Source organism: Eriocheir sinensis, chromosome 31, assembly GCF_024679095.1.
Source record: "Eriocheir sinensis breed Jianghai 21 chromosome 31, ASM2467909v1, whole genome shotgun sequence".
Lineage (NCBI taxonomy): Eukaryota > Metazoa > Arthropoda > Malacostraca > Decapoda > Varunidae > Eriocheir > Eriocheir sinensis.
Window position 1 is genome coordinate 3,333,019 of NC_066539.1, and position 25,962 is coordinate 3,358,980.

General features: G+C 47.3%; 1 protein-coding gene across 2 annotated transcripts in view; it reads left to right on the plus strand.

The window, feature by feature from the left end:
* The window catches only part of LOC127005804 (uncharacterized), a 26,502-nt gene extending 1,830 nt beyond the window's left edge, over window positions 1–24,672 (plus strand). For both annotated transcript variants that reach the window (XM_050874925.1, XM_050874926.1), the window contains exon 2: window positions 22,402–24,672. In XM_050874925.1, coding sequence (XP_050730882.1) covers window positions 22,838–23,980 — 1,143 coding nt within the window. In that variant the 5' untranslated portion in view covers window positions 22,402–22,837 and the 3' untranslated portion in view covers window positions 23,981–24,672. The remainder of the gene's footprint in view (window positions 1–22,401) is intronic.
* The last annotated feature ends 1,290 nt before the right edge of the window (window positions 24,673–25,962 follow it).

Here is a 25,962-nt window from a genome sequence, read left to right on the forward strand (position 1 = left end):
CTACCCCATCCCATCCCATCTAGTATCCTTTTATTTCCTTTCCTTCTGTTTTATTCCTTTTTCTTTCTTCCTCATCCCATCCCACCTTATCCCATCCCATCCCATCTACTATCGTTTTTTCCCTTTCCTTTCCATTTCTTGTTTTATTCCTTTTTCGTGCTTCCTCTTCCCATCCCATCCATTCCTTCAACGGCCTCGAGGTATGGCGAGGGTACAAGCATAGGGAAAGTGGAAAATCTCGTAACTTTTATGCTAGGCTTGTCAGGGCGTCTCTCGCGTTGAAGGGAGAGGAAGGGTAAACTCAGGCGAGAAATCTAGTCCCTTATCCCATCTTGCAGCAGCCTGGAGGTTCGGGAAGGCTCCGTGTATAAGGAAAGTGGGAAATCAGATAACTGGGTCTGGAATCTCTTAGTGGGTGTTTTGGGTCCAACTGGAGGAAGAGACGAGGATGGAACATGCACGAGAGCAGTGAAGTGAAAATGAATAACCCTCAAGTCGTGCAGGATGGAGAGGAGAAGAGGTTTGGATGCTCTTAAGGGCTGTTTTGGGTTCATTTGGAAGGAGAGGAAGATGGTACGTCTACATGCACGAAAGCTGTGAAGTGAAAATGTATAACCCTCAACTCGTGCAAAATGAAGAAGAGAAGAGGTTTAGATTCTTTTAAAGGGTGTTTTGGGTTTAAATAGAAGTAGAGCAGGATTTGATTTGCACGAATACAGTGAAGTGAAAGAAAAAAAATGTATGTCAACTTGTGCAAAATGAAGAAGAGAAGAGGTTTAGATTCTTTTAAAGGGTGTTTTGGGTTTAATTGAAAGTAGAGCAGAATTTGATTTGCACGAATAGAGTGAAGTGAAAAAAAAAATGTATGTCAACTTGTGCAAAATGAGGAAGAGGTTTAGATTCGTTTAAAGGGTATTTTTGGGTTTGAATAGAAGTAGAGCAGGATTTGATTTGCACGAATAGAGTGAAGTGAAAGAAAAAAAAATGTATGTCAACTTGTGCAAAATAGGAGAGGAGGATTTAACAAACACGAATTCAGTTAAGTGAAAAAAAATAATGTATAACTAAACTCGTGCAAAATAGAGAGGAGAGGAGGTTTGTAATCTCTTGAGAGTCGTTTCGTATACAACTGGAAAGAGAAGGAAATGAAGAAAATGAATGAAAATGTATAATTCTCTACTCATGAAAAAAAAGTAATCCTTCCCTTCTTTTATATAGGTACGAGGAAAAGGTTTAAATCTTGTGATCCCATTTAACTCTCCATAGGGATTCTTGGCTCCCTGTGATAGAAAATAATAAAAGCCTGGTCAGAGAAAGTCATAAAACACTACTAAACGCTTCCATTCATAACCATAAAGATGTCTGGTAGCTTTTATATGTTAAGTGGTCCGGGTAGCTTTAATTTTCTCTTTACGGGGTTCGACCCAACATATGTTATATATGTTATGTTGGGCTATGTTGGGTTATGTTATGCTATGTTGGGTTATGTGGGGCCGCGGGAGGGGGGGAGGCATGCAGTTAGCAAGTTCAGAAGAGCAGTCAGCGTGGAAATATCGATAGAAGATAGAAAGAGAGGCAACATCGCGGCGGAATTTAAGAGGTAGAAGACTACCAGTATGAGGAGGAGAGCTGATGAGACGAAGAGCCTTAGCCTCCACTCTGTCCAGAAGAGCTGTGTGAGTGGAGCCCCCCCACATATGTTGGGTTATGTGGGGCTATGTTATGTTATGCTATGTTGGGTTATGTTATGCTATGTTATGTTATGTTATGTTATGCTATGTTGGGTTATGTTATGTTGGGCTATGTTATGTTATGTTGGGTTATGTTATGTTGGGCTATGTTATGTTGGGTTATGTTATGTTATGATGGGCTATGTTACGTTATGTTGGGTTATGCTATGTTATGTTGGGCTATGTTATGCTATGTTGGGCTATGTTATATTATGTTGGGCTATGTTATGTTTGATTATCTTATGTTATGTTGAGTTATGCTATGCTATGTTATGTTGGGTTTGTTGGGTTATGTTCTGTTGGGCTATGTTATGCTATGTTGGGCTAGGTTATGCTATGTTGGACTATGTTATGTTATGTTGGTTCATAATATAACATAACATAACATAACCCAACATAGCCCAACATAGCATAACATAGCCCAACATAACATAACATAACCCAACATAACCCAACATAACATAGCATAACCCAACAGACCATATATAACGTAACCCAACATCACCCAACATAACTCAGCATAACCCAACATAGTATAACATAACCCAACATAGCCCAACATAACATAACCCAATATAACCCAATATAACTCAACATAACATAATCCAACATAACCCAACATAACATAACCCAACATAATATAACCGAACATAACCCATCATAACATAACTGAACATAACTCAACATAACATAACCCAACATAACCCAACATACCCCAACATAACCCAACATAACATTACCCAACATAACCCAACTTAGCGTAGCCCAACATAACATAACCCAGCATAACATAACCCAACATAACATTAGAACAGAACAGAAGAGAGAGAGAGAGAGAGAGAAGATGGGGTACAGAGCCAAGTGAAGGAAGGAAGGAGGGAAACTCTTACATGCTGAAGCCCTCCGTTAATACCGTAAGGAAAGTTGAAAGTCTGGTTACCTTTTTTTTGAGGCTGCATTGACGGTCGAGTAGAGGTTGAGGCGGGACACGACGGGCATTACGGGCATGATATGGGCACGGGAGAGGACGGGGAGAGGGAGAGGGAAGGATGAGGAGGGGGAAAGGGATAGTGGATGTGAAGGAGGAAGGGAGAAAAGAAAGAAATGAAGGAAGGAGAGGGAAGAAAGAAAGAGAGGTAGGAGAGGAAGGAAAGAACTTAGGGCAAAAAAAGATTGGAAAGGAAAGGAAAAGGAAGGAAAGTATGATAGATATAGGTAGGTAGGAATAAATGAAGGAAGGAAGGAAGCAAGAAAGATAGGTAGGTAGGAATGAAGGAAGGAAGGAAGAGAAGGAAGGACAGAATGGGTTAAGGAAGGAAGGAAGGAGGTTGATATAGAAAGAGAGAGAGAGTAGGGAAGGAAGGAAGAAGGGAGAGGGTAGGGAGGGAAGATGGTCTTGGTATGTACTACAGGCCAAGGCAAGGCAAGAGGAGGCTACACAAACCGTCACTTACCTCCCCCTTAAGGGAAAGCGTTTCTCGGCACCCCGGCGCGCGTCTCCCAAAGGCTGGCGATGGGAAGAACCTCATCCTTGCCCTCTCTGCCCTTCCATTCCATTCTTTCTTTATTCCCCTAGTCTTCCATTCTAATTCTCTTATTCCTTCTCTTCCATTCCATTTTATTTTCCTTCCTTTTCCTTTATCTTCCATATTTCCCCTACTTTCCCCTTTTCCTTTTATTTCATTCCTCTACTTTTTTCTTCGTCTTTCATTCTGTTAATTCCCTCTTCCTTCCCTTCTTCCATCTATCATATTTATTTTTCTTCCTTTCTCTTTCTCATTTATTCCATTAATTCCCTCTTCTTTCCCTTCTTCCTTTCCTATATTATTCCGTCTTTCGTCTCTTCCATTTCCTTCCCTTCCCTTCCCTTCCCTTCCCTTCCCTTCCCTTCCCTTTCCTTTCCTTCCCTTTTCTTACTGTTCTCTGTCACTGTTCCATTCAATGTTTTTACCTTCCTCTTCCTTTCCTTGTCTTCCCTTTTCCCCTTCCTCTCTTCCCGGACGTCGTTATGGCATTAGAGCCTTGACCTTCCCTTCCCTTCCTCTCCTTATTCATTCCGTCCCCTTCCCCTTTTCTTTCCTCTTTCCCTTCCTCTTCTTCCCTGGACATTAGTGGACCCTTAGCACGGAGGGGCCGGCGAGGGAAACAGCCATTAATCTTCATCTTTATATTGTGTCTGTGGTTTGAGGTCCCACTGCGCGGTGTTCACTTTCCACTAAATATCCTCAATTGCAAGCCACATTCTCCCTCCTCTTGGTGTTGTTATTTTATTATGGTTGAAATGCCGGAGCGCTGATACCACACTCGTTATTTCACTGATGTTCAACGTTAGATTCAGAGTACGGTGGATAGTCATTCTGTGTGTTGCTATCCATACAGGTAAAGCAGTGTGTGTTTGTGTGTGTGTGTGTGGGGGGGGGGGGTTACTTGAGGTTGTAGTTTAGGCAAGATTAGGTTTAGTTAGTTGAGGTTAGACTGGGTTAAGCTTGTTTAGTGTGGTGGGTCCAGTTTAGTTTCGCGGCAGGTTTGTTGACATAAGTGGGTTTAGGCAAGATTACAGGTTTGTTGACGTTAGGTGGGCTTAGGCAATATTAGGTTAGGTTCAGTTTGGTTTCGTAACGCAAGATGAGGTTGGGTCAAGTTTCCTCTGAATGGGTGAGGTTAGGTTGGATTAGGATTCCCTTGGGTGTATTGCCGTGTGTTTCAGGTGCGAGATGAGGGAGGGAGGGAGGTTATTAAAAGTTAGACAAGATTATGATAGTTCAGTTTGTTTTAGAGTTACCAATGTGTATGTGTGTGTAAAAAGAGCGTTTGGGAGTCTTTTAGTTAAGGTCAAACTAGGTCAAAATGGACTTCGTGTCACTGCTGGGTTAGGTTTATTACTACTCTGTGTGAGGCGCAAAAAGAGTAGTTGGTGGCAGCTTTGTTAAGGTTACGTTAAAGAAGATTAGGCTGGGCTCAGTGTGTTTTATTAGGGTTACTCCTGTATGTGTGCGGCGTAAGAGGTGCTGAGGGTGGCCGTTCACTTGAGGTTTGGTTAGAGAAGATTAGATAGGGCTCAGTGTGTCTCGTTAGGGTTACTCCTGTATGTGTGCGGCGTAAGAGGTGCTGAGGGTGGCCATTCACTTGAGGTTAGGTTAGAGAAGATTAGGTAGGGCTCAGTGTGCCTCAGTTAGGGCTATGTGTATGAGGCGTAAGGGGTGGTGAGGGTGGCCGTTGAGTGGCGTGGTGAGGCTGTGTTGTTATCACTCCTTAGCGTTCCCGGCAGTGTAATGGTGATGGATGGCGGCTTGTGGCTAATTGAAAGGCCTGATGAGGGGTGATTAACTGTGTGTGTGTGTGTGTGTGTGTGTGTGTGAGAGAGAGAGAGAGAGAGAGAGTAAAAGCTTAACTCCAAAGGTAAACGTTCAACACCTGTGGTTATGGAAGGCAGGTGAGATAGGGAGGAGGAGGAAGAGGAGAAGGAAAAAGAGAAGAAGAAGAAGAAGAGGAGGAGGAGGAGGAGGAGGAGGAGGAGGAAGCGGCACGGTACAGAGGGGTTCTACTGGCCAATAACCTTTTCTGTTTACTTATTCAGTGAGTTATTTTATCTCCACAAAGTCGGAGGGTAGAGAAAGAAAAAGTGTACTCTACCTTTCTTAGCTTCTCTCTCTCTCTCTCTCTCTCTCTCTCTCTCTCTCTCTCTCTCTCTCTCTCTCTCTCTCTCTCTCTCTATCTCTCTCTCTCTCTCTGGTCTCTCTCTCGCTTTTCTCCTCCCTTTTCCTCCCCTTCCTCTCGTCTTTCTCCGTTGCTCCCTTCCTTTCTCACACTCCTCCCCTCCTCCTCCCTGTCTCCCTTCCCCTCCTTTCTCTTCCCGTGGACTCTCCTTCTTCCTGTTTTTTCTACTCAGTCAATATTTATTTCCTTTCCTTTATCATTCCTAAGTTGATTTTTTGTTTGATTCTTTTATTTTTTTTCATTATTGTTTTTTATCTTCACATTTTCTCCTGTTATTTTCTGTCCCGTCGTGGAAATTCTTCTTTTTCGCCTCTTTTTTTTTTCTTTTCTTTTGCCGTTGCTTGTCAGTCTGCTTTATCTTCCTGGGCTGAGCAAATCAAATAGACAGAATAACAGACAGCTAGACAGACATAATACATAGACAGACATAATACAGCACTCAAAGCATTAGCAAAGCATTGTTAGAGAGGGGAATAATAAAACAAAGGATGAACCGTAACACACACACACACACACACACACACACACACACACACACACACACACACACACACACACACACACACACACACACACACACACACACACACACACACACACACACACACACACACGCCACGTCAGTCACCCACCCCCTAGAGAGTTAACTGTGTGTGTCTGTTTGTGAAATCCTTGAACAGTCACGTCAGTAGTGTGTGTGTGTGTGTGTGTGTGTGTGTGTGTGTGTGTGTGTGTGTGTTGAAAGGTGGTGTGCATCTGTGGCATTGCTTCTCCTCCTCCTCCTCCTCCTCCTCCTCCTCCTCCTCCTCCTCGTTATTATTCTCAATGTTTTTTGTATTGTTAAGTTTCGTTACACGTAAAATGATTTGGTTTCTTTTGTTCCATCAACCCCCCCCCACCCACCCCCACCCACCCCCACCCACCACCACCAAAACCACAATCTTCATGGCTGCTTGCTCCGCCGTTTATTTTAATCTTGTTTATCATTTTTATTTTTCATTCTCACCGCTTCTGAAAATTGCTCCATCATCTGCTTTCCCTAACACACACACACACACACACACACACACACACACACACTTACATTAGAGAGGAAACACAATATAAATCTTGACCGTCCGTTCTTTTGTTGGAGGTTGGCAAGTCATTTACGAAGGCCTGGAAATAAAAGAAAAAAAAAGAAAAGGCAAGAGAAAAAAAGAAAAAAAAAATACGTTTGGCAAAATTACTGCAAGCCTTCACTTAATCCACATGACGCTGCTGGAAGTGGTCGTGATATTTTGTGGACCTTCTTTTCTCAATCTTATTTTTTCTCGTCTTACTTTCAATCTTCCTCCCTCTCTCTTTTTTTTAAGTAAGTTTTCTTCCGTGATTAAGGTCGTTTTCTGTTATGTTTTATTATTTTTTTATATTTTTTTACGTATGATTCGCTCCCTTAATCTCCCTCAAACCTCCCTCCCTCAATTTTCCTTTCACTCTCCCTCCTTCTCTGTATCTATTTCTTCTCTACCTATCTATCTGTTTATCCATCTATATCTATTTCCTCTTTTTACCTTTTTCTTCTTTATCTGTCTATATATCTATCTTTCTGTCAGTGTTTATCTATTTCTTCTTTCTCTATCTATTTATCTGCCTATCTTTCTATATCTATCTATCTATCTATCTATCCATCTACACTGTTTCCGTGACTGGCCTTCGCGTGACACAGTAAAATGCAAGACGTGGAAAAAAAGCAAAAGAAAAGACGAAGCGAGATGAATCCACATAGGAAGTCAAACGCCTCTCAGCTCACTTATAAGAACAGAAGAGAGCAGTGTCGCAAGCCTCGAACCGCGCCGTCATCTTACGTTCAAATGAGTCACGTTATTATTGTCATATATGTATTTTTCTTAGTGATTCTGTTCCTTTTAACCCGCAGTGACATTCGATATATATACTTTGTCTTATTGTTTTTTTTTCTTGTTTTTTTTTTTTTGGGGGGGGGTATGATTGACACTCCGATTTACTCTTTTTCCTCTTTATTATTTTTCCTCCCCTAAAGGCAACCGGGGCGATAGTTGTTGTTGTGGTTTCGGTGCCATAATTGGTCTCATTAGTGTATTAATGTATTCGGCGGCTGACTCGATTTCGGCCCGAGACTAAACAGGTTTGATTTCCATTATGTTTTTTGGTGTTTTGTTTGCTTGCTTGCTTGTCTTAATAGATTTTCTATGTAGGATTGTGACACACACACACACACACACACACACACACACACACACACACACACACACACACACACACACACACAGTTTTATTAATAACTATCATATTTTTCTATCCTCTTCATTGCCACGTCATCTCTACCTTTTTTTTCCTCCTTGCTTCCTTCTCTATATTTTTTCCTCTTCTGCTTTGTGTTCATTTTTATAGTTTCGTATCTCCCCATCATTTTCTTTATCCCTCCTAAGTATATTCCTCTTTCTATCCTTGTTTTTGTCTTCATACTGTCTCCCTCATTTTCTTTATCACATCCCTGAGTTTCTTATTTCCTTCATTCCTTCCTTCGGTCTATCCCACCTCAACGTTCCTCTATTCCTTACTCCTATCAACACATATCTCATCATCTTTCCCTTCCTTTCTTCCTTTCCTCACTTCCTCTTTCGTTCTACATCTTATCATTTCTTCCCCGTATCCTGTCTTTCCACGTCTTTCCTCCTCTCCTCCTCATCTCCCTTCTACATCTCACCATTGCTTCTTCTTTCCCCTTGTCCTTCCTCTCAGTCCTTTCCCACAGCACGTTATTTCCCACCATCCCTCCTTACCCCCCGCCACCCATTCCTCGGTCCCTCGCTCCTCCCCTGCAGCAAGTGGTCGCGTCAGGTGCACTCGAAAGCCACAGGGAACGTCGTGCACTGACCAGGGGGAAGAGGAGCATTCATTTCCTCAGTCAGTTTGCAGGTGTGTTGTTTTCCCCGGGGCCAGGATCTCCTTCCTCTTCTTTCGTCCCTCGAGCTAAGAGTGCGAGTGGGAAGAAAGGTGAGGATGTGAGTGGGTGAAGTGTGGTAGGGTGGGGGAGGTGTTGACAGAGGTGCAGAGGTAGGGGGTTGAAGTGTGTGGGCGTTGGAGGGAGGTGTTGACAGGGTGCGTTAGTGGTCAGGCAGGGTGTAAGGGTATCTGATAGGGTGTGGCTATAAAAGGGTGGCAAGAAGGGTGCGGGGTACAGCTGCAGGTAGGTTCGGGTAAAGAAGTTTTATTGTGATAGGTTGGGAAGTCGGGAAGGGTACGTGGGAGAGAGAGACGGAGAGAGTTTATTGTGGGTTGAAGGGGGGAGGGTAGGTAGGGATAAGGGAAGAGTGCGGAGGATGATGGAGAAGCCTGGGGAAAGAACGAGAAAATGGGTGGGATAGGTAAGTTAGGTATGATGGAGATAGGGAGTTTGAGGAGGTCTGGTTTAGGAAGATAAGATGAAACAGCGGAGTAGGAGAGACGCATTGGCTTAGAGACGTAGATGAAACAGGGTAACAGGAGAGAAACATTGACTCAGAAACAAAGATGAGGGTAACAGTAGAGAAACATTGGCCTAGAAACGAAGATGAGGGTAACAGTAGAGAAACATTGGCTTAGAAACGAAGATGAGGGTAACAGTAGAGAAACATTGGCTCAGAAACGTAGATGAAATAGGGAAACAGCAGAGAAACATTGGCTCAGAAACGAAGGAAGGCGGTTTCAAAGTTTATCTATGAATGACGGCGTTTAGTCTCCCCTAGCTGGGTTTTTTTTTCCTCATTTTCCTCTTTCTTTCCTTTTTCTTTTTTCCTTTGTTGTTGTTGTCGGGGTTCAAGGAAAGGAACCCACCTGTTACTCGTGTTAGGATACAAACCAGCTTCACTCCGTCCCTCCCGACCTCTGTATTCCCGCGTGTTCCTCTCCTCTCTGGTAAAGGGATGATGTGGACGCATAAAATGCAGACATTAGGTGATGTGAATGTGAATGAGAGGAAATACAGGCGAGGTACGGAAGAAAATGGGAGGTGTGGGAGTGACTGGGTGGAGGTAAGAGATGAGCAACGGAAGAAAATGGGAGATGTGGGACTGAATGAGGAGATGGGAAATGAGGTGTGGAACAGGATGGGAAGTGTGGGAGTGTGTACAGCAAATGTGGAGAGTGTTGGATGCTGGTCGGATGTAGAAGGATGTGGGGGATGAAGATACGTGTTTGTGGAAGGATCCGTGTATGGTTGACGATAAGAGGATATGCAAGGATGTAAATGATGGATATTGAATGGATGAAGAAGGTTAAGGATGGCTTGTACTGGAAGGTCGTGGATGCTAAGTGGATGAAGGAAGAATAAGGTAGCTTGTATGGGAAAGATGTTGAAGGCTGTGAGTGTAGGATGCTAGGATATTGCGGGAGGATGTGGGAAGAGGGTCCTGATGGTATGGGTGGTGGTTGGGGGTGGGAGGATGTGGATAATGTTGGTAGTATGTGTTTGGGCGGTGTGTGGGTGTGGGTGGGGTGGATGTGTGGGTGTTAGGCGTGTGGGTGTTGGATGCTGCTTGTGTATCATTGGGTGGCGTCATAACCTACTGCGTGTCCTTCCTCCAATCCCCCCCCCCCCCCCTCTCAACACACACACACACACACACACACACACACACACACACACACACACACACACACACACACAAACACAATACCCTCCTTGCCTTGCTCTCCTTCTTCACTCTCACCTTACCTTACCTTACCTTACCTTACCTTACCTTACCGTACCTTTCCTTTCCTTTCCTTTCCTTTCCTTACTTTACCTTTCCTACCTTACCTTACCTTACCTTACCTTACCTTACAGTCTTCCTCTTACATGCACTCTCCTTAATCCTCTTCTTCCCTCATTTTGTATTCCCCTTCACACTCTCTTCCTGTCAAGTCTTCCCTTATTCACTGCTCTCCTTCCTCACACTCTCTCTTCCTTCTCGACACTTTCTTTTTTCTATCTTTTTCTTTCTTCTTGGGTCTCTCTCCCTCTTACATCACTTATTTCTTTCATTCCTCACTTTTCTTCCTTTCCCTCACTCTTTTTGTCGTTCCCTGCTCTCATCTTGTATTCATCTCGCTCTCCTCTCTCACTCTCTCTCTTCGTTTTTTTTCTATTTTATTTTTCCTCTTTCCCGTTTTTTTCTTCTTCGTGTGTTTCATTCTTACTTAACTCACTTACTCTTTCCTCTCTGTTCTTGTCTTCGTCACTTATGATTTCTTTCTCTCTATAACTCTTTCTCTCTTTTTTTTCCCAATCTAATATTCCTCTCACTTTTTTTTCTTCTGTCTTTCATCTCTCGTTCTTACGCAACTCGCTTCTTCATTCTTTCTTCCCTCTTTTCTTCCTTTCGTCACTCATGATATCTCTTTCTCTCTAACTCTTTCTCTCTTCATTTTCCGCAATTTATTTTTCCACTTTTCCTTTTTTCTTTTCTTCTTGCGTGTCTCAATTCTTACATGAGTCACTTCTTTCCTCACTGTCTTCTTCCTTTCGTCACTCATGAGATCTTTCCATATTCTCTTCTTTTGCCCTTCACTCCATCTCTCTCTTCTTTCTCCTCAATTTTTTTTTTTTTTCACTTTTCCTTTTTTTTTCTTGCGTGTCTCATTTTTACATCACTTCTTCCTTTCGTCACTCATGCTATCTTCCTCTCCATCTATTATTCTCTTTTTCCCTTCACTCCCTTGTCTCCACCGCCACCACCTTCACCTTCATCTCCACCACCTCCTCCTCTCTCCCTCACTTCACCCTTTCCCAGCCTCCTCCATCTCAACCCCACATACTCTGAGCGCCACTCGGAAAGATAAAATTCCCTCGTTCCCCTACACCCGACTGGCCATTTGGAGCGATCTGTTAGCATTCAGCACACGGCCGGGAAGACACTGACTTGATCATCGCCCTAACACGATTTGCAGGGACAAGACTCAAATTAACTACGGGGCTCTCTGTGTCCGTCTAACGCGAGGGAAAGACAGGGAGTGATAGAGAGGACAGGAAGAGAGGGAGAGGACAGGATAAGTGAATTGGAGTGAAGGGAAAAGAGAAAAGGTGAGGGAAAAGGAGTAGAAGGGAAGAAAAGGGAGAGGAAAGGAGAAATAAAGGTGTACTTGGAAGGAAAGAAAGAGAAAGATGAAGAAAGGTATAAGGAAAGAAAATGCAGGAAAGATAAGGGGAAAGGGGAGGGATAGAAAGAATATGCTAGAAAAAGAAGAGGAGAGAGAGAAAGGTAGAAGGGGAGGAAAGAGGAAAGGAAAGGGATAGAAACGAGTATATGGAAGGAAAGGAGGAGAAGGGAGAGAGTGAATGAGAAGGAGAAAGATATAAGGGAACGAAATGGAGAGAAAATAATGGGAAAGGCGTAGGATAGGGAGTAAATGGAACAAACGGAGAGGGAAGGAGAGAAAATGAGGAAGAAAGAGAGAGAGAGAGAGAGAGAGAGAGAGAGAGAGAGAGAGAGAGAGAGAGAGAATACTAACCTGACGTAAGAGGAAAGTCGCATTGGGTTCCCTTACTGTAAAAACAATGTAATACCTGTTAGTCTCTCTCTCTCTCTCTCCATCCATCCATCCATCCATCCAGCCTTCTATCTATCTATCTATCTATCTATCTATCTATCTCTCACCTAGGTTCCTCTTAAGTTATCGAGAAGTTACCGTCTTAAGTAAAAGCATAACTTCGAACTTAGTGTGTTTAATAATTCCTTTGGCTTGCTTATGTAGTACTACCTTGAATTTTATGTGTCTTCCATCACAGCGTCTTAAGCAAGCATCATCGCTCGTGGTCATGTCGAGAAAGGTTTGGTCATGAGTTAGGTAGAGGTATCGCAATGCTTGTGACGCAAGGGAAAAAAAAAAAAAAAAAAAAAAAGCTGTGAGCCAATAAATGAACAATAACGTCACTCGATAATATTGTGAACATTTTTATCGCGGAGACGTAGAGAACGGAATGTGTGTTGCGCAATGTGGGAGTGTGAGTGTGTGTGAGTGTGTGTGTGAGAGAGAGAGAGAGAGAGAGAGAGAGAGAGAGAGAGAGAGAGAGAGAGAGAGAGAGAGAGAGAGAGATTTTTTTTGTGTGTGTGTATGTATGTGTGTGTCGTTCCCTTATCAACAGGCCTCACTCACAGCGTCTTTGGGTACGAAATGGCTTGACCGCCCAGAGAATTTCCGTGCCTTTCAATCATTTTTATGTGACGTAACTACTTCACTTGGCTGACGTACACAAACGTCTTAAAAAAAAAAAAAACATTCCCGGTAACATTTTTGGTCACTGTTACGTAGGTACAGAAATTCCTCTTCAGTCTGACGATGCAGTAGGTTGTAATTAGAGAGACTGAAGAATTGATTGAGTGCCTTCGCGAGTCTGTCATCTTTCAATATTACTGGTTTTAGGGAGTGTGGAAAAAAACCCACTACGATCTAAACTTTTATAACCAATCATTCAAGTATTTTTTATCCACTAGTTGTTGTTTTTCCTCTCAATTGTGTCTAGTTATTCATCCATTCTTTCATTCAATCACTTTTTTGCTTTCTTTTAATCTTGTCTTATTATTCATCTATTCTTAACTTACTCCTATTTTCCATTTTTTTCATTCATTCTTTCATATCTTCAGTCTTTTTACCTTTCTTTCAGTGGTGTCTAGTTATTCATCCATTCTTTCATTCAGTCACTTTTTTGGTTTCTCTTAATCTTGTCTTATTATTCATTTTTTCATTCATTCTTTCATATCTTCAGTCTTTTTACCTTTCTTTCAATGGTGTCTAGTTATTCATTCATTCACTCATTCACTCTTTTTTCTCTTTCTTTATTTTGATCTTTCAGTCACTCATTTAGTCTCCCAGTCAGCCGGTTAGTCAGTCAGTCTCAGTCCGTTAGTCCGTTAGTCAGGCAGTTCATCAGTTAATCGGTGAAGCAGGAAGGGTTGCGTCACCTACTTCGGTTTGGTGCTGATGATTCTTGCCTCACTTCACCTCGATTTGCTTGTACCAGGAGGTGAAGGTTGTGGTGGTGATGATGGTGATGATGGTGAGGGAGAAATACATGAGGGAGCGAGAGGGAGAGAGGGTTGAGAGGGGTGAAGGGAAGAAGAAAGAGATGAGAGAAAAAGAGAGAACAGAAAGGGATGGATAGATATTGAGACGAGGGAGAAAAAGAGAATAGTAACCTGATGATGATGGTTGTTGTAATGGTAGTGGGTATGATGGTAGTAGTAGTAGTAGTAGTAGTAGTAGTAGTAGTAGTAGTAGTAGCAGTGTTCTTCGTGAGTGGTGTAATTATTCTGGTCTAATTGAGGCGCCCTGCTTGCCCTCCCTCCCCCTCCCTCGCCCTCCCTCACCTTCCCTCAACCTGCATCCCGCGACCTTCAGGCTCACGCGCGCCGAGTCTCCCGTTGGTGCGTTGTGTTGTGCTGGTGTGTTGCGGCGGCCCGAGAAGTGTGTTGCGTGGCCTTGGTGCGGGGTTACAGTATTCAGCTTTCACTACCAACACTGTATTGATGCTCTTTGTTGGCATCGGTGATTTCTCTTTTTATTGTTGTTTTTCGTCCTTGTTTTGATTGCTACTACTACTACTACTACTACTACTACTACTACTACTACTACTACTACTACTACTACTACTACCACCACCACTACTACTACTACTACTACTACTACTACTACTACTGCTACTACTACTACTACTTATATTATCTCCATCATCAACATTCCATTAAAAGTCAACCTATAAATTAAGGGGATCTGATGTAATCTTTGCCTTGAGATCTAACCCTCTCCTGGGCAGTTAATGAATATAGGCTTAACATCACGCTATGGCCTCCTTGGTTAACACGGGGCTCGAACTGTGTGCCAGGCTAAAAGGGAGACAACACACCGAGCCTCTAAATTCCTCGTCTGCAGCCTCAGCTTTCGCCACTTTTACTCCTTTCATGATTTTTTTTCCTTCATGCAAGTGGCGAGTCGTGAAATTCTCCGCCTTGTTGCTTTTCCCCCATAACACGTTTCGCCTTACCTGGTTTTGTGGTGTGTGTGTGTGTGTGTGTGTGTGTGTGTGTGTGTGTGTGTGTGTGTGCGCTATCGTGTTCTTGCTTGCATGTGTGTTTGCTTTCTCGCTTGCTTTCTTGCACTTTATCCTTCTGGAGTTGTATTTTTTCGTTTTTCGTTTAACACTTGTCAGATAGCATAAAGGGGGCAGGCAACACACACACACACACACACCGAGTAAGTAAAATAACACCATTCAGCCAGTAGAAATAGGCATGGGCTTACTTTTTACTTCAGTGAGGCGACGCGGGGAGAGGAGCTGGGTGGACTGGCGGGTTGGTGGCTTGCTGGTTGGCTGGGTAGGGAGGGAGGCTGGTTGTTTGGCTGGGTAGGGAGGGAGGCTGGTTGTTTGGCTGGGTAGGGAGGGAGGCTGGTTGTTTGGCTGGGTAAGGGGATGGCTGGCTGGCTGGGTAAGGGGATGGCTGGCTGGCTGGGTAGGGAGGGAGGCTGGTTGTTTGGCTGGGTAAGGAGGGAGGCTGGTTGGGTGGCTGGGTAGTTGGCTGGTTCGCTGAGTTCAGGACCGCCTCGCTGGCACGTACCGAACATAAAACTCACGGAGAGACATACGAGCAAGCAGACTCCACGAGCCCCACAGTGAAGCAGGAACAGCAGCGTCCGGGTTAGAGAGAGTTTTAGGCGGGGCAAGGAAGGAAGAGGGAGAGAGAATAGTAAGAAGGGAGGGAGAACAAGGGGACGGGAAGAGGGGTGGAGGGAGAAAGAGAACAGGAAGGAGAGAGGAGAACAGTGAAAGGAGAAAAGGGGTGGAGGGGAAAAAAAAAGTAAAGTTTGGTTTAGTCGGCGCAACATCTGTGGTCATATGCCGGAGAGAGACAGAAGGGGGAGGAATTATAGGAGAAGGGAACAGCCCAGGAAAAGGAGGAAAAGGGAGAATGGGAAGGAGAAGGAAGGGAGAACAGGGAAAGGAGAAGAGAAGTGGAGGGGGAAGGGAAGACAAGGAAAATGGAAGAGGGGTGAAGGGGGGAGGGAGAATGGGAAGGAGAAGGAAGGGAGAATAAGGGGAGGAAAAGAGAGGTGAAGGAGAAGGGAGGACAAGGAAGGAGAAGGAAGGGAGAATAGGGGAAGGAAAAGAGAGGTGAAGGTAAAGGAGAAGGAGAAGGGAGGACAAGGAAGGAGAAGGAAGGGAGAATAGGGGAAGGAAAAGAGAGGTGAAGGTGAAGGAGAAGGAGAAGGGAGGACAAGGAAGTAGAAGAGGGGTTGAGGGGGAAGGGAAAATGGGAAGGAAAGGGAAGATAGGACAGGGAGAGCAGAAGAGGGGTGCAGGGGGAAGGGAGAATAGTAAGGAGAAGTAAGGAAGAACTGGGAAAGGAGAAGAGGGGTGCAGGGGGAAGGGAGAATGGGAAGGAGAGGGAAGGGTGGACAAGGAAAGGAGGAAAGGGGTGCAGGGGGAAGGGAGAATAGTAAGGATAAGGAAAGAAGAACAGAGAAAGGAGAAGAGGGGTGTAGGGGGAAGGGAGAATGGGAAGGAGAGGGAAGGGAGGACAAGGAAAGGAGAAGAGGGGTGGAGGGGGAAGAGGGAATGGGAAGGAGAGGGAAGGGAGGACAAGGAAAGTAGGAGAGGGGTGAAGGGGGAAGGGAGAATGGGAAGGAGAGGGAAGGGAGGACAAGGAAAGGAGGAAAGGGGTGCAGGGGGAAGGGCGGATGGGAAGGAGAAGGAAGGAAGAACAGGGCAAGGAGAAGAGGGGTGCAGGGTTAAGGGAGGATGGGAAGGAGAAGGAAGGAAGAACAGGGCAAGGAGAAGAGGGGTGCAGGGGGAAGGGAGGATTGGTAGGAGAAGGAAGGAAGAACAGGGCAAGGATAAGAGCCACGTAGAGTAGGGTCATGTACCGAAGCGGACGCTGTTTAAACTTTTCCTGCAAAACTTCTCGAAATATTTACCAGTCCAGGAACTTGGCTTTTACTTAGCGTCGCAAATGCTTGAGCCTCTTAAAGGTTCATGTCGGGGCAGGACTTCGGGATTCTGGCTAAAACTGACTGGGGGAGGACTGGCTGGCTGAGTGGCTAACTGACTGGCTGGGGTGGAAGAGGTGGGTGGTAGGGTGCGTGGCTGATTGGATGACTGGACGGTTGACTGACTGGTGAGACTGGCTGGGTGGGGAGGGGGTGGGTGGTAGAATGGCTGACTGACTGACTGACTGACTGACTGATACGACTGGCTGTGAAGGGAGGGTAGGGAGGGTAGTTGTAGAGTGAATGGCTTACTGACTAACTGATAGCTGCTTGACTGAACTGGCTTGGTGTGCGAAGGGGGGGGGGTTGGATGATTGACTGGATGGCTGACTGACATGCGACCGACTGGCGGGGTCCCTGATTAGCTGAATAATTGATTAACTGATTTACTTGGTGGTTGATTGTCCGGTTCATTTAAATTCCTCGTCCTTTTCTCCTTGATCTTCCTCGTTCTTTACCTCTTCCATCTCCTCAGTCTTCATCGTTCTCAGTCTTCTCTATCTTCTCCTCCTCCTTTTCAATCTTCTCTACCTTCTCCTTCTCCTTAATTTCTTTCCTACCGTCTCTTTTTCAATCTTATCTACCTTCTCCTCTTTCTTAATCTCCTTCTCTACTTTCTCCTCCTTTTCAATCTCCTCTACCTTCTCCTCCATTTCAATTTTCTCTACCTTCTTCTCCTCCTTAATTTTCTTTCCTGCGTTCTATTTTTCAATTTTATCTACCATCTCCTCTTTCTTAATCTCCTTCTCTACTCTCTCCTCCTCCTTCCCAATCTTCACTACCTCCTTCTTCTTAATCATGTCTACCTCCTCCTCCTGTTTACGTGATTGGAAACTTGAAGTAAAAAAGAAATCTGTTATACACAAAAGTGAGGATATATTCGGGTGTCGCAGGATGTTACCGGATAGAAGAAGCAAACAAGAGAGGTGCTGGGAGGTGTTTTTTTATGTGCCAGATTTCACTTGCTGTCGATTTCCAAGTGTAATAGTGTTTGTAGTTTCTAATGGGACTTGATAAGGAGAGTTCGTGTATCGTGTTACTTAATGGCGCCTCGTGTGTGTGTGTGTGTGTGTGTGAGGAGGAGAAAGCGCTGAAAATTCACGTTCCCCTTCGTTGTCTAATTATAAAAAGGCTTTAGCGTTGTTTGATGTAGGATAATAATTAATTTTTTCATTAGTTTCCCCTCGCGCTTTCTTTTTTTACTCTCCCTCTCACCCTTTTCCTCCTCCTCCTCCTCCACTTTCTCCTCACTCTCCCCTCGCGGACAGCTGGTGGAGTCTGCTATATATAGTGCCATTCCCCCCTCCTCCTCCTCCTCCTCCTCCTCCTCCTCCTCCTCATCTCCCCCCTCCCCCAACCCCCTCCTTCCTTCCCCTACCAAGGATTTTAAAGCATCGAAGTCCTGGGGAAGAGAGAGAGAGAGAGAGAGAGAGAGAGAGAGAGAGAGAGAGAGAGAGAGAGAGAGAGAGAGAGAGAGAGAGAATTACTTTTTTTTTCTTTCCCGTTGGGTGTATGGGGCGTTGTAGCTCCGGGGGAAGGGAGGACAAGGAATATAGAAGGGGAAAAAAGGAAGAACGGAGAGGGGAGATAAGGAAAGAATGGCGGAGGAGGCGGGGAGGGAGAGACCGAGGAGGATTAGTAATGTTAGTAATATGTAGTAACCCAGATTTTTACATTATTATTATTATTATTATTATTATTATTATTATTATTATTATTATTATTATTATTATTATTATTATATGAACTTGCAACTGCCCAAGAGAATAATAATCGACTAAGTATTTCTTCACGGTAAAGGGGATGTTACAGGAGCCAAAAAAAAAAAAAAAAAAAAAAAAAGGAAAAAAAAATAAGGAAAAGTCGCTCATATATTATAAAGAATGGCAGAAGTGGTCGAGGAGTGATAAAGAGGCGTGATAAAGAATAAATGATAGAAAAAAGGAACAACATCACTCCACTCTCCTCTCTTTCCCACACTTCTGCTTTCACTAATACTCCTGCTCTTGGTCCCTCTCCTATTTCAACGATACTCTTATCCTGTGCTCTCTCTTCCTCCTTACTCCCGCATCTGTATAGCCTTGAACCTAAACCTGAATCTTTCCCACACTTCTGCTTTCACTAATACTTCTGCTCTTGGTCCCTCTCCTATTGCGACGATACTCCTATTCTATGCTCTCTCTTCCTCCTTACTCCCGCATCTGTATAGCCTTGAACATATACTTGAATCATTCGTGCCAGCCAGTCAGGTGAGCGCCGCCGCCGCCACCTCCGCCGTGTAGTAACTCCGATGGTCAGTGAAAATTAATCTTAAGGGTCCGCACTTGGGACTTTCACTTGATGGCGGCGGCTAGAAAGTTCCCTCGCACCATCCACTCTTCTTTTCCATCCTCCTCTCAACCCCCCCACTTAGCTTTCCACTCAAATCTCACTCCCTCCTCCACTTCCATCGCTCCATCCTCCCCTATCTCACTCCCGCTCCGTTTCTACTCCCTGTCATCCTCAGCATATCCATATTCATCCACTCATCTTTTCCATCCTCCTCCTCCTCCCCCCACTTAGCTTTCCATTCAAACCTCCCTCCCTCCTCCACATCCCTCCCTCCCTCCCCCCTCTATCTCACTCCCGCTCCGTTTCTACTCCCAAGTCATCCCCAGCATATTCATATTTATCTTCTACTACCATTTCCTCCACCTCTCCCTTTCTCCCTCCCTCCATTTCTCCCTCCCTACCTTTCTCCCTCCCTCCATTTCTCCCTCCCTCCCATTTTCCCTCCCTCTCTTATCTCCGTTTTTTACTCTGTCATCTTCAGCCTAGTTATATTGACCTTCTTTACTACCATTTCCTCCTCCCTTCCTTTCTTCCATTTCTCCCTCCCTCTCCCTCTCACTCTCTCCCCGTTTCTACTCTCTCAGCCTCTCCATACTCTTGTTTACTTTATTTTATACTTAAATATCCTCCCTCCCTTTCTCCCTCTTCCCCTCCTCCCTACCTTTATCCCTCCCTCCCCGTTTCCTCTCTCAATCTACTCAGTATCTTCTTTTCTTTTACCATTTCCTCCCTCCCAGCTTTCCTCTATACCCCCTTTGATCTCTATATTCCACACTGTACTCACCCTCCATCTCTTCAGCTCCCCCCCCGGTCGCTCCCTCCATCGGCAGTGCTTGCAAAATGTAGCTGCAGCGAACTGAATAGACTCAATGTAAACAGTCTAGTCACTCCCGAGAGGCTGCGTGGCTGGTCGTGGCGGGGCGGCGGAGGTTGAAGGGAGCCAGGCAGGGGGAGCAGGCAGGGAGGAGGAAGCAGTGGAGTAAACAGTGGGGGAAGGAGGCAGGGGGGGGGGGGATGAAGCAGGGGAACCGTATAGTGGGGAGGAAGCTTCTGGTGGTGGGGTAGAGGCTGAAGGGAGCAGGCAGGGAGAATAGACAGTGGGGAGAAGCAGGGATAGCAGACAGCGGGAGGAGGAAGAAAGGGGAGCAGACAGCAGGAGGAATACGGAGAGGGAGCAGACAGTGGGAGAGAATCAGAGGGAAGCAGATAGGGGGAAGAAAGCAGGGGGACCAAAGAATAGAGAGGAAATAGAGGGAAAAAAAGCAGCGGAAGGTAAACAGAGTGAGGTAGACAGGGGTGAAAGGAGGGAGAGAGGGCAGCGGAAAGCAAGCAGGGGGAGAGCAGACAGGGGTAGGAGGCAGGTGGTAGGAGAGTGAGAATAGTAGAGCAAGGGGCTGGAGGGAGGAAGGGGAATGGATGGAGGTTCCTCGCTTTTTGATCCTTTATCCTTCCGAATGACTGTTGACTTTAATCTTGTGGCTGCTGATGATGATGGTACTGATGATGATGACGATGATGATGACAGCGCTGGTATTGTTCCTCGTCTTGTGCCTCATCTTGTATCCTCGCCCTCGTCTCCCTCCGCTTTCTGACCCTCTTTTTTTTCTCTCTCTCTGCCCCCTCCACCTCCTGCTCGTTTCTCTCTATCTCACATTCCTGCTTTCACCTCCTCATTCTTCTGTGCCTCCTCCTCCTCCTAATCCTCTTTCTCCCCCTCCTCGATCCTCTCATTCTCACACTACTACTTTCACTAATACTTCTGCTCCTGATCCTTCTCCTATTTCGACGATTTTCCTATTCTTTGCTCTCTCCTCCTCCTCGTACTCCCGCAACTATATAGCGCGCGACCTCCCTCTCCTCTCCTCTTCCTTTTCCTCTTTGACCTCCTGCTCCTGACGTCACTTACTGCCCTCTTTAGCCCCTCCGTCTGTCCCTCCCGCGGCGCCGTCAGCGTGTCTAGCAGGGTCGCGGCCCCATGTTTGGCGAGGGGATGGAAGGGGCACTCTGCTAATTTGCTTACACGTCGTTTCAACCGCTGGGTGTCGCGCCTGCCTGACGTGGCCCAGTTTGTCATGTTCTGTCTGGCCCTCCCTCCTCCTCCCCCAGCCCTTTGTTAGTGTGTGTGTGTGTGTGTGTGTGTGTGTGTGTGTGTGCTATATACGGTAGTGGTAGCGAGGAGTATAAACAAGGGATTTCCGTCCGAGCCTGAATTATAGGTGTGTGTGTGTGTGTGTGTGTGTGTGTGTGTGTGTGTGTGTGTGTGTGTGAGTGAGTGAGAGAGAGAGAGAAGAGGAAATGAAGCCCATGAATCAGCCTCAAGCAAGCACAGACTGTAACAAACATGCAGTCACTCCGTCAGGGGAGGAAACAGGCTGGTGGGGGGAGGGGGGAGGGGGGGGGGCTCCGGACACGACGCCTCACCCTGTATCACTCGGGAAGGCGACGCGAGGGAAACAAACTCAGGCATTGTCGTGGAGTGTTGAGTGCCCGCAGAAGTGACTTAAAAAAGGGGATGGGAGGGGGAGTGACACGTGGAGTGATGGCTCGTGAAAGTGTGGATCTAGGAGGAGGAGGAGGAGGGGGAGGGGGAGGGGGAGGTTTCAACAATCGGTCTGCTGCTGCTCCGTCCCGCCTCACCGCCCGTCTGAATTAGGTGGTAAATATTGTCTCTGTGGGAGTGTTTTGTGCCGAAGGGGAAAGTCTGTCAGTGCTCCGGCTGGTGCTGCAGGTGTGTGTGTGTGTGTGTGTGTGTGTGTGTGTGTGTGTGTGTGTGTGTGTGTGAGTCGAGGTGCAAGAGGCCACACAACGGTAGTGGGAAGGCGTGCTTGGTACATAGACCTCCTCGTTAAGACAGTGTTGGTGACCCCCGTGTCGCGTGTTCTGGGCTCTTGTGTCGTGGCCTTAGCAGCACCTCGCCGTCTCTCCTAAGTGCTCGTAAGAATATTGTCCCTCAGTCAGAACACTTTTGACCCCGAAATATTAGAGGTGAATATGAGTGGAAGGTTAATTACATTTAACCTAATCATTGCGTCGTTACCGTGACACTGGAGAAGCAACTCATGCACTCATTTCCCCCAGACCCGCCCGTCACTCGTTGCAACACCCTTTCTGTGCCCTGTCTGGTGTGACCGCGGCAGCTCCGTCACCGTGAGTGTCGGGGCGCCTCTGTCGGCCCCGCAGCGCTGTGCCTCGGGGGTCGCGGGGAAGGCGGAAAGGCACTGGAGCGGGACGCTCCGTCGTTTCGGGTGAGGCAGTAATGACAGTGACGAGGGTGACGGGGCGGGCGTCCCCTCCCGCGCCGGTTTGCCTCTTGAACTCGGCGGGTCTGAGCGACACGTGTTATCAACTTTACCTGTGAAATTGCTTCGTGCTTCCTGTGGCTGTGCGAGAGGGTTCCCACGATGCCTTTATTTATGTCACGTTCCTGCGAGTGTATTACGTTACACAAAGATTACCGTTTTTCTCCTTTTTTAGAGGGAATGTGAATTTATTTCCAGTGATAACAATTTTAAGCTCTATAACCTGTACGTGGTGCTGTGTAAGGGTTGTGCTCCTGTTTCTTGTGTATTGTGTATTCACTTCCATTGTTCCCGGGACACAGAGGTACTCAGTGAGTGTGTGTAGGTAGCGAGCGGGCCTGTGAATGCGCATCCTGTCGCAGTGGTGCGCAAGTGTGCTCGCTCAGGGTCGTAGCGCAGGACTCGCTCCCTTACAGCTTCACCGCCGCTGCCGCCTGTCCTCGCTCAGCCAGAGACAGACCGTGGCACCCAGCGAAGGCTCTGCTGCTGCACCTTGAGCACTTGGCACCCGTACTGGATCCCCGGTGTACTCAGAAAACCACTGACTAAGGAATTCCATCGTGAACGTGAAGCGTGTGAGCGAGGCTGTCACACTGCTTTGTCTGAAGTAGTGTAGTGACGTGTGACCAGCCACGCCCTCCTGAGAGTAGAAAACTTGACAGTGTACATATTAGAAGTAACTTAAGGCATACATCTGTAAGTGTAGTTTAGACGCCTATAGGAAAAAAATATCGCGTAATGAAGGACGAGGGAAGTGTAGCCGCCCACTCTGAGACGCTGCGGGCGCTCAACCTGCAGCCCCCCAAGATCCGCAGCCACCTCGACCTCCTTTCAGACCCCCTGGCTCCCCTCCGTGGCCCGGTCAACCCCGCCCCAGCTCACCCCCGCCTCATCGCCACCCGCAGCCTAAGGGGGGTGTTCCAGTCTCGCCTCAACGGGCCCCTTGGCTCCCTGCAGCCGCCAGCCTCGCAGGGATCACAGAATCCTGCCTCGGTCGCAAGGTCCCCCCGGGCCCTGAAAAGACTGTCGGGGCGTCACGCTCGTCCGCAGCGGGCCAGGAGTCAGCCGGCCTCTGGGAAGGAAAACTTTGGTAGTTTCGAGGAGGAAGAAGATGAAGGGTTTGAGGACGTGTGGGCGGGGACTGAGCGGCAGGAGCCTCGACCCATGCTCACCAGACGGAACACAGAGGGCGCTGACACGAGGTGGGCCGGTGACCTCACCCGCCTCTCCTCCGCCCTGGACCAGCTAGCGGCGCTGTGCAACGCGACCCAGCGGCCTCAGAGTGCACCGGAGTCAGCTGGAATAGCGCGGGCCGTCTTAACCCGCACCCATAGTCAGGGGTCTGGCCACCCGCCCCCAAACCCTCTCCCTGCCAACATCTCTCCGACCTGCCCCGTCCACGGCACCCACGCCATTCTGGCCCACACCCTGCTGGCCGCCCAACCCTCTTCTGACGGCGGCCGCTCCTCGCCCAGAACGGTCCACCACCACCCTTTTGAAAGTGACTCCGGAGGTAGTTCGGGTGGGCACGTGGCCTCCAACCCTCCCTCGCCTCTTGGCGTCTCAGGGGGCCGGGAGGCCTCGACGGGCGTGGCCAAGAGGATGGGCGTGGCGCTGCGGGCGTTGGGCGGGCGGCTGGCGGCCTGGAGCAGGGGCAACGAGGTGTCCCAGAACTCTACACAACTCTCGTCGTCATCGTCGTCATCCTCCTCCCCCGTCACCGGGCGACATGCAGGTGAGTTGGCGTTCTCAGGTATGGGCGGGACATGGATGGTGAGGCGCCGTGGGGAACGCACGGAGGGCCTTGGGAGTGCAGGGCAAGGAAGCAGCGGTGCGGGAAGGGAAAGATATATTTGTACTGAATATTTTGGTTTGCTATGAACATTCCGCAGTCCAACCTTGGCGGTCGGCGGGGAGCCAGTCACGCACCGGAAGGTATGACAATGTAAAGAATATTTACTGTGGCCTCAGCCCGGCCATGCTCGCGCTGCCTCCTGCGGCCATTGCCGGGGCGCTCAAGGTCCGAGGCCTCTAATTCTCTATTCAGAGGTACGCGTTCACCCACGGTCCAAGCATTGTCGGTAATTTTCATTTAATATTCATTCATGGACTTGAGTGCACCTGCCGCAGGCGTGGTGGAGGGGAGACTAAGGTTCACCGCCCGTCACCAAGGGCCACCAGGCCTGACCCTGCCTGGGCCGCGTTGCAGTTTCCCCGCCGCGCCGCCACACAACCGTCACTCCGGCCCAAGGTTTCTCCCTGGGCGGGCACGCTGCTTCACTTATCTGATGACTTTTAGGTAATCATGTCAAGAACTCGGCTCGTGACGTGTTTATTTCGTGCTTTCTGGCGGCCGTGTTGTGTGTCGCGTGGGGAAGGGCTGTTCAGCTAATTGCATTGTCCGGCAGGGCGCGAGGCAAGGCTAATGTGGCACAGATGATTATGCCTCGTCGTGTCGCCAGGTGTGTCAAGACGAGTGAAGGTGGCCGGAGCACCGCCGAGAGGAGGGCTGGACGCAATGACGAACATTTTAAACATATTATCGTGTAAGAGAAGAATGACCTGATTTGTGTGATTATGAAGTTATATTTCCCACATCTCTCTCTCTCTCTCTCTCTCTCTCTCTCTCTCTCTCTCTCTCTCTCTCTCTCTCTCTCTCTCTCTCTCTCTCTCTCTCTCTCTCTCTCCCCCACACACACACACACACACTATTTCCCTGCATTTCTGTAAACTTCTCTGCAAACCTCTCACCTCCTTTACTTTCTCCATCCTATAAAAAGTTTTCCTGTTCCAAGTAAACGCGCCTGTTTTTTGTTTACCCAACGGGAACAAGAGAGAGGAAATAAAAAGGTACACAAGAAAACGAAAGGGACTGGAGGAGGGTAATAGAAAGGAGGAAGGAACGGGGCCATGCAGGAGAGGAAGGAGCCGGGGGGGGGTTAATGGATAGGAGACGTGGGGTGCTTACTGATATCTTACCCACCCACCCACCCGCCTCTCAGTTCTTTTCCCCTCTCTCCCTTCCTCCAAAACATTTCCCCTTCCTCCAAAACATCTCCCCTTCCTCTCTCTCTTCCTCCAAAACATCCCCCCTTCCTCTCTCCCTTCCTCCAAAACATCTCCCCTTCCTCTCTCCCTTCCTCCAAAACATCTCCCCTTCCTCTCTCCCTTCCTCCAAAACATCTCCTTCCTCTCCTTCCTCCAAACATCTCCCTTCCTCTCTCCTTCCTCCAAAACCTCTCCCCTTCCTCTCTCCCTTCCTCCAAAACATCTCCCCTTCCTCTCTCCCTTCCTCCAAAACATCTCCCCTTCCTCTCTCCCTTCCTCCAAATCATCTCCCCTTCCTCTCTCCCTTCCTCCAAAGCATCTCCCTTCCTCCAAAACATCTCCCCTTCCTCTCTCCCTTCCTCCAAAACATCTCCCCTTCCTCTCTCCCTTCCTCCAAAACATCTCCCCTTCCTCTCTCCCTTCCTCCAAAACATCTCCCCTTCCTCTCCTTCCTCCAAAACATCTCCCTTCCTCTCTCCTTCCTCCAAAACATCTCTTCCTCTCTCCTTCCTCCAAAACATCTCCCCTTCCTCTCTCCTTCCTCCAAAACATCTCCCCTTCCTCTCTCCCTCCAAAACATCTCCCCTTCCTCTCTCCCTTCCTCCAAAACATCTCCCCTTCCTCTCTCCCTTCCTCCAAAACATCTCCCCTTCCTCTCTCCCTTCCTCCAAAACATCTCTTCCTCTCTCCCTTCCTCCAAAACATCTCCCCTTCCTCTCTCCCTTCCTCCAAAACATCTCCCCTTCCTCTCTCCCTCCAAAACATCTCCCCTTCCTCTCTCCCTTCCTCCAAAACATCTCCCTTTCCTCTCTCCC